Source organism: Hemitrygon akajei, chromosome 21, assembly GCF_048418815.1.
Source record: "Hemitrygon akajei chromosome 21, sHemAka1.3, whole genome shotgun sequence".
Classification (NCBI taxonomy): Eukaryota; Metazoa; Chordata; class Chondrichthyes; order Myliobatiformes; family Dasyatidae; genus Hemitrygon; species Hemitrygon akajei.
In genome coordinates this window covers 17,749,321-17,767,526 of record NC_133144.1, presented here as the reverse complement: position 1 = coordinate 17,767,526, position 18,206 = coordinate 17,749,321, and the positions used below count along the sequence as shown (strand labels likewise).

The 18,206-nt window shown below is 38.8% G+C and overlaps 1 protein-coding gene across 1 annotated transcript in view; it reads right to left on the bottom strand.

Moving 5' to 3' along the window:
* The window catches only part of LOC140714122 (fibrillin-1-like), a 410,633-nt gene that overhangs the window by 299,786 nt on the left and 92,641 nt on the right, over positions 1-18,206 (bottom strand). The window contains exon 6 of the mRNA XM_073024910.1: positions 16,894-17,091. Coding sequence (XP_072881011.1) covers positions 16,894-17,091 — 198 coding nt within the window. The remainder of the gene's footprint in view (positions 1-16,893; positions 17,092-18,206) is intronic.

The following is an 18,206-nucleotide window of genomic DNA, read 5'->3' as shown; positions in this document are numbered from 1 at the left end:
GCAAGAATTTCAAACAATAGTTAAAATGTCACCACAAAAAGATCTGGCTGAACTATCTGTGACTCTCAGGCATTTTCTCTTATGGATTGTAGCTTCTGAGTCAAAAAGGTCAGTTTTTAATTTTTTAAAAATAATCCTAATTTAACACTGAACAACGCATGTAATGAAGAACAAAAGACTGAAAAGAATAATCTTCCAATAACTTTCCCTGATGTATTTTGGATCACAGATTGCCTTCTACTGTCATATTCTGATTTTGTTTTATTACAGTTTCATTCAGTAACTTTTTTCATTTGTTCACTTTACAAGAAACTAAATGGAACTGAAGAAAAATAAGCGTTTCCCATTCATTTATTCCTTTAGTGCAACAGAGATAACTGTAATGAAAATTAGTCCAGTCAAGAATGGTTATGCGTCAGAGTTCTAACTTCATTTTTGTTTGTTGTTGTTGAGTGCCATTGAGTGGTTGTTGACTCATGGCGACCCTATGGATAGTGTAGTTATCCATAGGGGTTTCGTGGCAAGATATAGAAGTAGATTGCCAGGCCTTTCTTCCATGCAGATATTGCTGCTACCTAGGTTGAGACCCAGCCGGATTCAAACTCAGGACCATCCGCCTCAAAGTCCTGTGCTGATGCCACTACACCACCAGCCAGCCCAACTTTATTGTTAATATTGTATAAATATTTTCAAATTTATTAATTTGTATTCCAGTGCTCTGGATTTCAAGATGATGTAACATATTATAACCTATTATTAACCTGACCTATTGTAGCAGCCTTTTAATGAAATTCCCATCCCTTAAGTGTAATGTTTGTAAAATAACAATCGCAGCAACTGTGCAGAGACTGTGACAAATATTTTTGTAAGTGAATTTTATGTATCAAGCCTGGAAAACATAATCCAAAATTTCAATATGACATTCCTTGACAACTAAATGCAACTCCAAATTCAACTTACACTTAGAATATCAACTTGGAAGAAACTTTGATTACAAAGGTAATTCTTTTAAAAGAAATATGCACATACAAATTCAAAACTGTAAACATACTAGCCTAGCAGAGCATTCTCTTCAGCATTTTGCTATTTCTTATCAGAAACACAGAAGATTTTTGGAGTTGTAGGAATTCAAGTAGTATGTTCTAGAGAATATTTCCAAAGGTTGTAATGGGAGAGTATTGGAATAGCCCTACTCAGCAACGTATACTAAGTGGATATCAGTTCACAGTACAAGTTCAGAGTTTTGTGACTTCAGTTAGAGGTAATATTTAATTTAACCTGTGATAAATGACATTGAGATATAGTTTTTAAGCCAGATTCAACATATCATAGTCACCTGAAACCAAACTTATTTATGCATTCACTACTTCAGTTTTCAAACTTAATACCAACAATCATGTCATGCTGATGCAAGTTTAGTTCCTTGGCACTTGAAGATACAGAGGGTAAACCACTGGATGGATCAGAAATATAGAAATTTATAAACAGGATGATGTTATATATATTGCTGATATTGATTCTATACCAGTGAGATGAGATAAAGATCAGAATATGGAAAAAAAATGTAGCTTTTCCTGTAGTAGGTAGGGAAATCTGAACATCTGAAAATCTGAACATGAAGCCCAATACTGACAATCATATACATGAAGTAATTAATTAAATTTTGAATTAAAAAAGCAGAGTTAACTAATATTTTCTACATTATGAGATTATTGAATAATTCAATCAATAAACAAATATTTTTTATTTCCACCTTGAATCGGTATTCCCTTATCCTGAAAGTATCCCTTAGTTCAAGATCATTCAAAGAAGGGGAAATGTCCTCTCAGCATGTATCTTATGTCTTCTCAGAATCTATTAGTTTTGATATGATCACTTCTCATTCTTCAAATCCCAATAAATATAAACTCAATCTGCCCAACCTTTTGTTATGATAATCTCTTCATCCCAGGTATCAAACTAGTAAGTTTTTTCGGAAATGTCTTCAATGCATGTATATAATTAATTAAATGGAACTACTGTAAAACAATATGCAATACTCTAGATATGGTCTCCTCACACTCTGTACAATTGCAGCAAGACATCCCTACTTTAATCATATGCCTTTGGCCTTTCCAGTGACTTGTGACTGTAGGCTAAATTTCTGATTTTATGTGGTACAGCATGTGAATCCCTTTGCTTTTGAGGCACAAGATTGGGAGGGAGACAGACAAATTTAGAGCATTGTGGCAAAAATCCCAGCTGCCTTAAAATCAAAAAACAAAGGAATGAACTTGAGACATTTTTCTTGGACCTTACAACCTTCCTAGTGTGTGGTGACCAAAACTAGATGCAACACTTCAGCGATGACCCAACCCACTTTTGTTAAAAGTTCAGTACTATATTAAAACATGAAAGTATTCCTTGAATCATGTGGAACTAGGCAATATTTTTATAACTGCATGATGCCTCAGAACGGTTTCTGATAAAAAGAGAAAAAAAGATCAGTTTGCTCACCTCAATAGAATTAAATTTAAGTGTAAGACTCAAAATATATTTGCTCTGTGATCAGAAATTGAACTTTAAAAAGAATTTTGTGAAGCGTGAAGCTTATTAAAGAATAATCATGAACTGTACTTTAATATACAATTGTATTTCTACAAGCTTCTGAAAAACTACACAAGTCTTTGCACTGTTAAAATGTGTAATAATAACTTTTGAATTAACCAGGACTTTTCACGCTAAGGTAATTTTCAATTCTGAAACTAAAACTGTTGGAAATATTCCCAGATCAGTCAATAACTTTTTCATTTTTCCAGTCAATTATCTTCTATCAGAAAAAGAGCAATCTAGAGCTTAAAAAAAATTTAAGCTACAGATAAAGAAGAATATAAATGACACAAGTTAGAAGGGCAGAAATAGAGATCAAGCTCATTCAAAGAGGTTGGTAAAGACTGGTGTGTAATAAAAGGTGTACCTGACAAGATGTTAGTCGTAAAAGGATATTAAGATGTTGAAATCACCAGAGAAGAAAATGAAAAACAAATGCTGGAACTATAAGACACAAGGCTAGAATGGCAGATCCTCTTAAATTATCAGTCTTAACTATAACGCACCTCTGAAGTCGGATGTAAAGTATCAGTTATTTATATTGTGACATGTTAAAAGCTGTGTTGACAGTGAATTTTATACTGCTATCCAGAAATTTTGCTCATGAAATATGCCTTCTAAAATATGAACAAATTACTAGCAAATGATACTTGTTCATATAAGAGAATCTGTTAATCAGTGATGTGATTGGTTATCTCAGGAGAAAGAAAACCCTAGACTAGGCCAAACACAGGATTGGATTTTTTGAATGTGCAGGTATTTATTACTGCTGTTATCTATTTGACTATTATCAAAGTCTAATATTGCTTAAGGAATATTATTAATAATTTTTTAAAAATCTCTGAAAATTCAAGGCTTTTACATTTGCTGTTCCAGCCCCTGGTACTTCCCTTTACTTTTGAAGGATCTGAAGATAATGGCTCAATTTCTATCCCTCATTGGTTTCATGAATGTAGCACTCAAAAATTATCAGGAGTGTTCAGAGTTCATTTATCAGTGATATATGGTCAATAACATATTTATTATTTATAATTTCTTCTCAGTGGTTAAATATCAAGTGATGCAGGACATTGTCAAGACCTAAATCAGAGGATCTGTCCTGGGACCACCACATAAGTGTCATTACAAAGAAGGCGTGGCTATGCCTCTACTATCTTAGAAGTTTGTACAGATTTGGCTAAAACTTTGAGAAACTTCTACAGATGCACAGTGTAGAGTGTCCTGACTGCTTGAATCATGGCCTGGTATGGAAACATCAATACAAAAGAATGGAAAAGCCTACAATAAGTAGTAGATACAGTCTAGTCCATCACAGGAAAAGCCCTCCCCACCACTGAGCACATCTACAAGGAGTGCTGTCGCAAAAAAGCAGCATATATCATCAAAGAGTACTACCATCCAGGCCATGCTGCCTTCCCGCTGATGCCATCAGAAAGAAGGTATAGAAGCCTTAGACCCCACACCACCAGATTCAGTATCAGTTATTATCCTTCAACCATCAGGCTCCTGAACCAGTGTGGCTAAATTTACTCAACTCTGTAATGAACAGATTCTACAACCTATGTACTCACTTTCAACAGACTACAACTCATGTTCTCTGTATTATTTATTTGCAATTTACTTATTACTATCACAGTGAATTCCGGTTAATTGGGACACATCAGGACCAGTATATTTTGGCCCAATTAAGTGACTTGCCCAATTAGCTGAAGTTTCATGGAAATAGTTAAAAGGTATAAAATAAGACAAAAAACTGAGTTACAATTTTTGCATTTAAATGAAATAAGAACAAATTACAACACTACCAATACCTCTACAGGTATTGTATATAACTATATAGTTATATATAGTACTATATAACTATGTTTTTGTTCCTAATAGTTACTGATGGAAGAATTCATCTGTCATGTTTTTATGATTGTAAATGAACAAAATCAGTGTAGACACCTAGTCTAGGTAATGTACTGCCTTCATACAATGCTTTAGACAATTGCATCCTCCAAATCGTGAGTTTCATTGTAATATTCAAGGTGATTTGTCAATACCTTCAAAATTTTCGTAATTCCTAACTTGCTGAAGTAGTGAAATCATTTCATTTTCATTCCAGGTGTTTCTGGCAACTCCAAGCCTGAATGTTTGAAACCATAGTGAGCAAACCAGGTCTGAACTGTCTTACTGCTTATTTCTCACCAAGTATCAATGATAAAAATCATTGTTTACTGAACACAACACATACAACAGATGCTATTTAAAAACTGATTGCTTTAAGCCTGGTGTAAGGTCCAACGGCCACCCATGTGCACTTGACTGATGCTAGTTAGAAACTGTTCGGAAATAGACTCCTGCCTCAACTAAGTGGTATAGTGTCCCAAATAAATGAAGGGAATCTTAGCCATTGTCCCAATTTAGTTTTTGTTCTGTAAGAGTTGTCCCAAATAAATGGCTGTCCCAATTAACCAAAATCTACTGTTACTGTATTTTTATTATTTCCTCAGCTCAAGCTGGTAAAATCTAATGGTACGGGCATAGACAAAGCACATTCATTGCTCAATTGCTAAGAACTTCTGGATTATTTTAGTAATGTCTAGTATTGCAACTTTCTGGAGATTTACAAGAATATTTCTGTGTAATTGTTTAATGCTATTGTGTAGTGACTTTGGGATGATACCAGTTGTAGATATCACCATTGGGACAATGTATACTCCATTCATGTTCCATAGCCTTTCAATTTCCTCTTCTCATTCATCATATTTCTGGTGTTTTTCACTTATCAATTTGTGTATGTTATGTATGTTTAGATTGGCAATATCTATTAAGAAAGTTGTTGCTTGTTTATCCTGTAATATTATCTCCAGACAGCTACTATGGATTGCCCTATCTGTAATGATGGATTGGTCATAATATAATTTGTATGACTCTTAGTCTAAAACCGGATCAGAGGTGCATTTATAGTAAGGTAAGATGTCTTTCATGAGCTTGTATTTTACAGCAAGATTTTGGTGAATGATGGTTGCCAGTTGATTGTGTCTGTGTAAATAATCAGATTGAGTTAAGCTGCTACAATATCCTGTAATGTATTGTATTATTTCTGGTTTCTCTTGGCATTTTCTGCATTTATTGTCTTGAATTTGTTGATCTTTTATTATGCATTCTCAATATTTTTTTGTGTCATCCACCTGGTCCTGTATTGCCACAGGGGCCTCCTTTGTTTCTGGGAAAAGGTCTCCAGCTCTGAGCTACGCGTTCGACACTTCATCGTTGACTTCTAGTCTGTTCAGATTATTGGAATGTCTTCCATGGAGGATCATACTCCTCACTGATAAGATTTTTTATGTAGTGATAATTACTTTACTTTTCTGGGTTGTGCTTTCTTTTCAGTTTAGTAGTGTGTATTTCTTATCCAAATTGCCTATGCTAACATGGAGTGCTGACTCCTGTTTTCATTGATGAAAATATATCCTTATAAGTTTTATCTGACTGTTGTGTAAATTTTTTATGTTCTGCTCATCCTCTTCATTCATCTTCCTCATTCTGTCCCAGATAGTGTTAATCTGTCTAATTTGTCATTTCAGTTCTAATTTTTATTTGTAAATTTTCCAGATCGGTTTCAGACCAAGATATCATGCCAAAAGAATACATTAATATGAGTATAGTAAAAGTGTTAGTTGCCTTTGTTATATTTTTACTATTGAGCTCTGTTTGGCAGATTTTCTCATGCCTTGAAGTAAATTCTATCAAAAGTTTTCTCTTTATTGCACTATGATCTATTTTCTTTGCTTGCTGATACCCCAGATACTTATATGTTTCTATTGGTTGTATTGTATCCTGCTGCTCTGTTTTATATCCTACCAGCTCTATTGTACATTCTTTATTATTATTGTTGTATTTTTATTTTTTCTCAGCTCAAGCTGGTAAAGCCTGAGGTATGGATATAGACAAGCACACTCATTTCTCAATTACAACTTTCAGACTATTCTAACTGTATTTAGTATATGGCTTTCTAGAAATTTACAGGAACATTGCTGTGTAGGCTTAATTGTTTAATTATATTGTGTAGTGACTTTAGGATGCTATCAGCTGTGTATATTGCTATTAAGGCAATATGTATACCCTGTTCATGTCCTATAGTGTTTTGATTTCCTCTTTTAATTCAGCATATTTCTGGTGGTTTTCACTTATTGATTTCTGTATGTCATGTATGTTTGAAAATGTTTTAATAAGTAAACTGTTCTTGCTTGTTTATCCTGTATTATTATATCTGGATGGTTATTATGGATTGCCCTATTTGTAATAATAGATCGGTCGTAATATAATTTGAGAGACTCTGACTCTAAAATTGGTTCAGGCTTGTATTTATAGTAAGGTATGGTTTCTTTTATGAGGTTGTATTTTAAATCAAGATTTTGGTGAAAAACGATTGTGCCTGAGTAAGCAATCAGATTGAGTTAAACTGCTGCTGGATCCTGTAATGTGTTGGATTGTTTCTGGTTTCTCTTGGCATTTTCTGTATTTATCGTCTTGAATTTGTTGTTTTTATTATGTATTTTGATCATTTTTGTGTTAACCACATGATTCTGTATTGCCACAAGCAACTCTTCTGCTCTTGAAAGAGGCCTCCAACTCTGAGCCAAGTGCTCTCCTCTTCTTTGTTGACATCTAATCTGCTCAGATTGTTGAGATGTCTTACATGGATGGTCATGCTCTTCCATTGGCTAACTTTTTTCTTCTTCACTGATAATTTCATATTATTACTATTTGTTTTTGTTATTACATAGTTTGTCTTCTTTTGCACATTGGTTGTTTGCCCATCTTTGTGTGTAGTTTTTCATTGATTCTATTGCATTTCTTTGTTCTACTGTAAATGCTCACAAGAAAATGAATCTCAGGGTAGTATATTGTGGTATATACGTATTTTGGTAATAAATTTACTTTGAACTTTATTGAGTGAATTTTTGTGGGTGCAAATTTGTTGTGTTTTCCCATTCAATTACACTGGCAATTTTGTCTGCAACAGGCATCTGATATTCTGCCTTCTATCTGTTAAAATTGGAAGGATGAGGGGACGTTAATTCAAGTTGTATCTCCATTATAGGCAATGTAATAGCTGCTTGAAGACCCACATATTTTTATCTCCAAAGCTCATCTTTCCTTTGGGTCTCCGGGCCACTTTCTCCACTGGATCCTATCTCTATTCAAGTGAAGCCTGCCTGCCCACATGGAGATTGGCAAAATGAATGTCATATATAATCTTACTTTCCATTCAAAGATCAGCTCACAATTTTTAAGGGAACTAAAGGCCTAAAGTACTCAAGATGTTCACTACCAGGCTACCTATTATATCAATAAGTCAAGAAAGGAGTCTGTGAAAGTTCTACTATTTAAAAGATTAACAAAAATCTTAAAATTGGCACCAAGCAAAACCATTATCCAGTGGGTTCACCCAGTGAAAATGGCCATTAAATTAAAAAAAAATCCCTTCCAGGCCAAAATAGACAACTAGTCTCCAAAACAAAATTTCAAAACAAGACAATGTGGTACCACAGTGATGTATGGTAAATTTCCTTGTCTTTTCTGAAGTATGTGGTTCTGCCAGTCACTGCCACCACAAACTGAATTGACTAGTGATTTGTAGATCAGATGATGCTAAACTTTCATGGACCAATAAAAGGATCACTTCATGATGTAGCAAATGTGCCACTAGTTCTGAATTTATGCTGTTCGATTGCTGTATTAACATACATTGTCAATGTAACTTCAAAACATTAAACTAATTCAAAGGATGGCATGGGAGTCTGGGAAAGCAAGTCTAACTTCGTGTTTACTTCAAACGAGACATGTGCATCATGTGGTAGTGTGATGACTTATGCAATTCATGTATTTATACATATAACCCTCAATGAATTATCTAAACAAATGCTTAATCAATCAATCTATATATATATATATATATATATATATATACACACACACGATTACTCAAATATTATTGAAATATTAAACACACAACACTCCTCCCTGCTTAGCTATAAACTCCAACTCAATTTGAGAATGCATCTCAATTATATACACAGTATATTGTATAATACAACTACTACTATATACACAGACATCCACAGCATAGTAAATTTTAAATTGTTCCATTCAGGCCTAAACATTTAACCATGGTGGAGGCTTTCTTCCTCTTGAGTGATAACATCTTTCCTGACAAGACAGATCCCTCTGCTTGGCAGGTGAGACTTGTGGCTGTGAAAACAATCTCAGATTCTGGGCTTCCTCTGTGGTGGTTGTAGGGGTTAACTCTGAGACTTCAGGAGTGGTTTTGACAGTGGTAGCCACCTTTCTTCTTCTAGTTTGTGCATCTTGATCTTGGGAAGGTGCATTTAGTTCACTGGAGTATTCTCTTATTAATCCCTTTTCAATCTGAACTCTCCTCTTGGTTTTGTCATCCACACCATCATCTGACGAATCCTCTGTTTTCGTATCTCCATTGACTCCTTTCTTTTTGGCATTTCATTCATCCAGCTGGATTTTGGTTTTTGCATCTACATTTACAAGCAGCTTTTCTTCCCCCCCCCCCCCCCACTTGAAGTTCATGCAATAACCTTAATGCATGTAGAGTTCTTTATACTCACAAAAGCCAAAAGATTTCAACTTTCCTGAAGCTCCTTGAACTCTCTTCCAGTTTAAAACCAAGCCACATTTTGCAATTAACAGCTTGGTTAACATTTCAGAAACTTTCTTAAATATGTTGCCAACAAACACTGCTATAGTCGGTGATGCACCATCAATTACTCTCTCTGAGACGTGAAGGTGAGATATCGGCTCTTATTGACTGGAAGAAAGAACAAGCAGTAGATGAACACCATACTACATCCTGGAGACTGAGGGCCGGGCTCAGGCCTCAATCGCCTTTATACCGGGGTCTGTGGGAGGAGCCATGGTCAGTGGGAGGGGCCACAGGAGCAGTCAGCAGGGGGCGTATCCAGACAGGTATATGTAGTTCACCACAGTCGGACCACTAGTTTCTTCACTTACATAATTCTCCTGAGTAGCATAGTCCAACCACAGGCATGAACACCTGTTAGCCCTCTGTTGGGCAATGGTTCATGATGTGCAGTAAACAGACAGTTCTGGCATCATCCAATACATTTCTTAATTTGCTTTTGCTTAGCTCTATTTCAAAGGAAGTGGTGTGCAAATGGTTGTAGTTGTCTCAGCCATTCACGCCCCCACAATGATAATCCTCCTGTTTCTACCACATACAAGCCTAATATGGCTTGTAACTTAATAACTTCTCTTTTGGCTCTTCCCACTTTCTCCAGATCAAGGGTGTAGCTATGGGCAATCGTATGGGCCCTAGCTATGCCTGCCTCTTCGTGGGCTATGTGGAACAGTCTATGCTCCAAATCTATACTGGTACTGCTTCCCAACTTTTCCTTCGATACATTGACGACTACATTGGTGCTGCTTCCTGCACCCATGCTGAACTCGTCAATTTCATTGACTTTGCCTCTAACTTTCACCCAGCCCTCAAATTCACTTGGTCCATCTCGGACACTTCTCTCCCCTTTCTCGATCTCTTGGTCTTCATCTCTGGAGATAGACTGTCCACTGACATCTTCTATAAACCCACTGACTCCCATAACTACCTTGATTATAGCTCTTCCCACCCTGCCAAATGCAAAAATTCTATTCCCTATTCCCAGTTCCTCCGTCTCTGCTGCATCTGCTCCAAGGATGAGGCTTTCAGTTCCAGGACATCCCAAATGTCCTCTTTCTTTAAGAATCGTGGTTTCCCTTCTGCCGTCATCAATGATGCCCTCACCCGCATCTCCTCCATTTCCCGCACTTCAGCCCTCACCCCATCCTCCCGTCACCACAACAGGGACCATGTCCCCTTTGTCCCCCTTGTCCTCACCTATCACCCCACCAGCCTCCAGATCCAGCATATTATCCTCTGCAACTTCTGCCACCTTCAACAGGACCCCACCACTAAGGACATCTTTCCCTCTCTACCCCTCTCTGCTTTTCGCAGGGATCGTTCCCTCCGCAACTGCCTGATCCACATGTCCCTCCCCACAGATCTCCCACCTGGCACTTATCAAGCGTAAGTGCTACACCCGTCCCTACACCTCATCTATTATCACCATTCAGGGCCCCAAACAGTCCTTCCAGGTGAGGCAACACTTCACTTGTGAGTCTGTTGGGGTAATCTATTGCATCCAGTGCTCCCCGTGCAGCCTCCTCTACATCGGTGAGACCCGACGCAGATTGGGGGACCGCTTCGTCGAGCACCTACACTCCGTCCGCCACAACAGACAGGATCTCCCGGTTGCCACTCACTTCAGCTCTCCCTCTCATTCCCATTCGGATATGTCCATACATGGCCTCCTCTACTGCCATGATGAGGCCAAACTTCGGTTGGAGGAACAACATCTCATATACCACCTGGATAGTCTCCAGCCCCTTGGTATGAACATCGAATTCTCCAACTTCCGGTAATTCCCTCCCTCTCCCTTCCCCATCCCACCTCTACTCTGTCTCCTCTTCTAGCTGCCTATTACTTATCATGACTCTGCCTTCTTCTACTACTCATAGTGCTTTCCCCTTAGATTCCTTCTTCACCTCTCCTGCCTATCCCCTCCCTGCTTCCCCTCCCCCACCCGTTGATCTTTCCTCTGATTGATTTTCCACCCTCTCCCCACCTTCTTTATAGGGCCCCTGCCCCTTCCTTCTTTAGGCCTGACGAAGGGTTTCGACCGGAAACGTTGACTGCTTCTTTCAACGGATGCTGCCCGACCTGCTGAGTTCATCCAGCTTTTTTGTTGTCTTAATATGACTTGTTGGTTGTTGTATTTCACTGTTATCTTTTCTCCAGTATATTCTAGGTGGATAGCTGTAAGCTTCATTTCAGTATCTTTAAAATGCTGTTCAAATTCATTTTGTGGAATGACTGAAACAGCCAAAGTAGTGTCCAATTCCATTTTTAATTAATTTGCCATTCACTTCTGGTGAAAGCCACATTGCTTGTTTATTGTTAGCTTTCACATGATAATTCTCAAGGGCAAGCAGTCCTGCTTCACTCTCATCTTTATCAGATTTTTCATTAACAGCATTCAGATTAGTGCTCTTTTTGAAACTGCAACTTGACTTTTTAGCTTTTTCTCTTCCCTGTGCAGTCCATTTATCTTTGTCTGTCAGACATACTCTTTGTAGGTTTCGCTGAATACCTACACTCTGTCTGCCAGAGAAAGCAGGATCTCCCAGTGGCCACACATTTTAATTCCATGTCCCACTCCCATTCTGATATGTTTATCCATGGCCTCCTCTACTGTCAAGATGAAGCCACACTCAGGTTGTAGGAACAACATCTTATATACCGGCTGGGTAGCCTCCAACCTGATGGCATAAACATTGACTTCTCTAACATCCGTCAGTGCCCCTCCTCCCCTTCTTACCCCATCCCTGATATATTTATTTTTTTTTTGTTTTTTTGCCCCTCCCTTTTTTTTCTTTCTCTCTCTGCCCATCACTCTGCCTGTTCTCCATCTCCCTCTGGTGCTCCCCTCCCCCTTTCTTTCTCCCTAGGCCTCACATCCCATGATCCTTTCCCTTCTCTAGCTCTGTATCCCTTTTGCCAATCACCTTTCTGGCTCTCAGCTTCACCCCACCCCCTCTGGTTTTCTCCTATCATTTCCCATTTTCCCCTCCTCCTCCTACTTTCAAATCTCTTACTATCTTTCCTTTCAGTTAGTCCTGACGAAGGATCTCGGCCCGAAACGTTAACAGCGCTTCTCCCTATAGATGCTGCCTGGCCTGCTTTGTTCCACCAGCATTTTGTGTGTGTTGTTCTATTTTGTTGCATTTTCTGCAAGTTTCATCTTTAAACCTGCATTTGTTTGGTGTATGTGAGCCCTTACCACAATGGTAACACAATTTGTTTGGCTAGGCCGGTTTCTGTTTAGATGTTGCCGTTTTGTTCATCCTCACTTTCATTCCTGACTGCATCTCTGTGGGACTGCTAGCAAGGAGAGGTCGATGATAGGGCAAGATTGCAGTCAATGGGATGAAATGCAATATAAAAGGGGGTCAAAATCGAAAAGGGTGATGAATTCAGAACTGAAGGTGTTACATTGGAAGGCACACAGTATGTGGAATATGGTAAAGAAATAAGGAATACTTATAGCACAGTTACAGACTGGGATGCATGACGTTGTGGACATCATTGAATCATGGCTGAAAGCTTAACGTCCAAGGATACACATTGTATCTAAAGGACAGGTAGGTAGATAGAGGGATAGGGATTGCTCTATTGGTAAAAAATGAAATCAAATCATTAGAAAGAGGTGATATAGTATTGAAAGGTGTAGAATCATTGTGGGTAGAGCTAAGAAAATGCAAGGGTAAAAAGCTTCAATAGGAGTTACATACAGACCTCCAAACAACAGCAAAGATGTGGTCTACAAATTACAATGGGAGGCAGAAAATGCATGTCAAAAGGGTAATGTTACAATAGTCATGGGGGATTTCAATATGCAGGTGGATTGGGAAAATCAGTTGCTGGATCCCAAGAGGGGGAATTTGTAGAATGGCTACAAGATGTTTTTTTAGAGCAGCTTGTGGTTGAGCCCACTACGGTCAGCTATTGTGGATTGAGTGCTGTGAAATGAACTGGAATTGATTTGAGAGCTTAAGGTAAAGGAACCTTTCAGGGTGAGTGATCATAATATGATAGAATTTACCCTACAATTTGAGGAGAAGCTAAAGTCAGATGTATCAGTACTACAGTGGAGTAAAGGGAATTACAGAGACACGAGAGAGGAATTGTACAAAATTGAATGTCTAGCTAGCAAGGGATAACGGCAGAGTAGCAATGGCACGAGTTTCTGGGAGTAATTTGGAAGGCACAGGATGGATATATCCCAAAGAAAATGAAGTATTCTAAACACAGGATGACGCAACCATGGCTAACAAGAGAAATCAAACCTAACGTAAAAGCCAAAGAGAGGACATATAATAGAACAAAAAATTGTGGGAAGTTAGAGGATTGGCAAGCTTTGAAAATCAGAAGGCAACTAAAAAAGTCATAAAGGAGGAAAAGAGTTCAAGAGTGTCCCAGGCAGAAGTGAGTGAAGTTGTCTTTACTAAGGAGAAGGTACTTGGGAAACTGAAAGACCTGAAGCTAGATAAGTCACCAGGACCAGATGGTCTACACCCCAGGTTTCCAAAAGAGGTGTCTGAAGAGATGTGGAGGCATTAATAATGATACTTCAAGAATTTGGGCATGGTTCCAGAGGACTGGAAACGTCACTCCACTCTTCAAGAATGAAGAGAGACAGAAAATAGAATGATAGTCTGACCTCAGTGGTTGGGAAGATTGTTAAGGATGTATTTCAGGGTACTTGGAGGCACATGAGAAAATAAGCTGAAGTCAATTATATAGATCCCCTGTAATTTCTGTTGTCAATTATGTCACCTATTTTACTGTGTAAACTTACTAACCGTGCTTGTCACATTCTCATCCAAATTATTGATAAAAACGACAGTCATCCATCATCACCCTCTACTTCCTTCTAATAAGGCAAATGTGTATCAATTAGGTGGCTCTCTCTGAATTCTAGATTCTTTTCAGAGTAGCCTACCATGTGGAATTTGAGCAAAGGCAGTGAAGCCTATCTAGATCATGCCAACTATTTTGCCCTTATCAACCTTCATTGTCATATTATCACAAAATTCAAGCAAGTCTGTAAGACATGATCTCACATGCACAAAGCCTTGCTGACTACCTCTAATCAACCTGACTTTCCAATAAATGTTTACCTTTTCCCTCACAAATCTCTATAGTAATTTAGCTGCCATAGATGTTAGGCTAACTAGTCAATACAGCTCTGGGGAAACTCAAACATGGCAAAGCACTGGGACTGGATGGTGTGAACTACAAGGTCCTGAAGGAGTGTGCTGAGCAGCTGCGTGGAGTTTTCCAGCACATTTTCAATCTGAGTCTCAGCCTGGAAAGGGTCCTGACTGTGTGGAAAACATATTGTGTGGTCCTAGTACCTAAGAAGGGCCAACCAAAAGTCTTGAATGACTACTGTCCAGTGGCCCTGACCTCACACATCATGAAGACCCTAGAGAGGCAGGTCCTGGCTTACTTCCAACCCTGGTCAGATCAGCCTCCATTTTCTACAGTTTGCATACCAGGAGCACATTAGAGTCAATGATGATGTCATCTACCTGCTGAACAAAGCCTACTCCTATTTGGATAAAGCAGGAAGAATTTGATTTCTCAAGGGCCTTCAGTATCATACAGTCCTCATTGCTGGGGGAAAAGCTCTGTTCAGTGCAGGTTAGCACTTCCATTGTATCCAGGATAATGGACTAAGTGAATGGTAGACCAGTTCGTGTGCCTTCAGAGCTATGTGTTGCACATGGCTATAAGCAGCACTGGAACTCCACAGGGACTGTACTGACTCCCTTCCTGATTACCCTGTATACCTCAAACTTTAGATACAACTCTGAGTCACGTCATTTGCAGAAATTCTCTGATGACTCAGCAATAATTGGGTGTATAACGGGAGGATGAATTCAGGGCTCTGGTGGAGGACTTTGTCAAATGAATCATTGGCAGCTCAACATCAGTAAGACAAAGGAGATGTGATGGACTTTAGGATGACTAAGCCTGCAGTGCTCCCTATTACTATTACTATTGATGGTGAGGATGTGGAAGTGGTGAGATCCTACAAGTATCTGGGGGTGCACCTGGATGACAGATTTGAATGGAGCACTAACACAGATGCTGTGTACAAGAAGGGCCAGAGTTGCCTCTACTTCCTGAAGGGACTGAGGTCCTTTGGAGTATGCAGGCCTCTCCTTCACATGTTCTACCAGTCTGTTGTCACCAGTACAATCTCCTATGTGGTGGTGAGCTGGGGCAATGGCATCAACAGCAGTGATACCAACAGGCTCAACCAAAATGTCAAGTGTACTTTTTTCCATAGCTATTGTCTGACCTGCTGAGTTCTTCCAGCATTTTGTGTGTGTTGTTCAGATTTCCAGCATCTGCAGATCTTCTCTCGTTTGATGACAAGCCATGATCTTATTGAATAGCAGAGCAGTCTTGCTGGGCCACATGACCTAGTCCTATATGAGTACCATAAGGAACCATTTCTACTGATAAGGAGAAGGGGCAAAGGCAGGTTACTAGTGTTTTAAAACCAGTCGCTTCGAACAGATGGAGTTCGTTAGCAGTGGTTGGCAGCTCATCTAGGGGAAGGAAAACTCTTGATCTCAAACCTCTGTTGCTTTGCAACTATACACACTCATGGGGAAAGCTTTGGGAGTAAACTTTGAGGAAAAATCCAGAGCTGGAGTCCTGAAGGCAGTCATACATTGAGTTTATTTATTGAGTGATACAGCACGAAGTGAGCCCTTCTGGCCTTCTAACCCACACTGTCCCAGCAATGCCCAACAACCCCAATTTTACCCTAATCTAATCACAGGACAATTTACAATGACAAATTAACCTACCCCATATGTCTTTGGACTGTGGAGGAAACCAGAGCATCCCGGGGAAACCGCACATTCCATGGAGAGGACATACAGAGACTCCTTACAGAGGATTCTGGAATTGAACTCTGAACTCTGATGCCCCGAGGTGCAATAACATTGCACTAAACTCTATGCTACTGTGCCGCCCCAAGTTCAACGCTGCTGGCAACTCCTGCGATGCCGCTTGTGCTAAACTGTACTGGTCTATGCTGTTCCTTTAGATTCATCAGCGTGTGGAGAGGGAGTGCCTGCTGCACAGGCAATAGCTTGATCTCCATATCATACTGCCTTGGCCTGCATATTGACACTAAGACTCAACATCCATGGTCGGTGCCAACTAACAGAGTGCCCCTCTTACATCAAATGCTTTTATTTTAAATATTATGTAAATTTACCAATTAAGGCTTATTTCATGTGATCATAATCTTGCAAGATTAGTTCATTACAAAAATATTTTCTTCCATGAGAAAAAAAATCCTTTGCACTGCTAATGAATAAGCTGCAAAATGATTAGGATTTGGCAAAGTCCAGCTCATTAAATGTTGGCCACACTCTGGCATCCAAGAAACACAGTTGCTGTCACTTCACCTAAAGCAAATACTTTTTAAGTTTAGTGAACCGTGCTATAAGGAACATGCTGTCAGTTCTCTCCCACAGATTCTTCTAGAAACTCAAATGGAAAAAAAAGTTTAATTCCATTAAAGTTACTGCCTGTTAAACTTCAACAGCTCTGCATGTGAAAACTGCGCCTCTTACCTTGACAAGCTCCAGTGCGGATATTAGGAATAAAGCCACGACGACATGGCTGTGGCTGGGCAGGGCACATTTCACAGGGATGTCCCCAGGCTCGCCCAACTGTTGCACAGCAAAGGGTTTTTGTGCATATAATGCCACTGAGTTGCCCTTGGCACATTTGGTTGTTTACTGATGTGAAGCATGGTCCAGTCCTGTAATCTAAAACAAATATTTGCTATTAGAAAACACCACAACTAATAATCTACTTTAAAAAAACATTAAAAGTTCTCTTTATCTGAAGTATTTATCTGAAAGTCTAAATATAGGAAATCATTCTTTACTTAATATGCAATTATTAAATTTAGCAAAGGCACCAATAGTAGTTAACAATAATTTGTTAACAATATGCATTTGTTAACATCCATCTGTTTGATATTTATGTTAGTATCAGCACACCAACATATATTGTTAAAGGTTTAGTGACTTTTGACCTAGGCAAAAAATGGCAAACAAAATATTTCATAGTTCTACATATTTCCAGGTTTTATGTTAATATCAATATCATTTGAATAGACTATGAATTAATACAGAAGAGAGCAGAGGAAGTATTTCAGAGGCAGCCATACATATACAGAAAATAGTGGCAAAGATGGTGTTTATAATGGAAAAAATATAGGAGCTGCTGCTCAGATCAGGGTCTAAAAGAGTGCTGGGACTACAGACAGACTACCGTAGATGTCGGATTATAAGCCGCTACTTTTTTCCCACATTTTGAACAGCTTTGAACACTGCGGCCTTTACTACAGTGCGGCTAATGCATGATTTTTTTCATGCCGCCAAAAACATTTTGCCTCGTAACAGTAGACCAATAAAATTGATGAGTAGTTCACAGAGGTCCAATGAAATTGTACGATAAATCAAGCACACTTTCACAATTAAATTATTGTAAATCAGTCATTTGTACTCACCCTCATCAACATGGAAAACACTCGAAGAAAAGCATTGTGCTGCCTTTATGGCAGTTATTTAGTTTATAATATTTTCGCTTAGTAATTCATTTGTTAGTTAAAGTTAGAAGAGTTTTAACTATATTTGTTTTCTGTACTACATCGCGGGATGCTATGACGTCACACCCGGTTTCGCCGCGTCTTGTGGGAAAAATGCCGTTTGCGATAAACGGGAAGGAGGGGGCGAGCACATTACGCGAGCGGCATTAGATCTGAGCGAACGCTGCTTTTAAGTTAAAGGCGATCAATAACTTTTCCTGGTAGGCTGCAGTATATATATTGTTTACCAGTCGTTAGGAGATATTGGAATGTTGTTCAGTAAAAAAG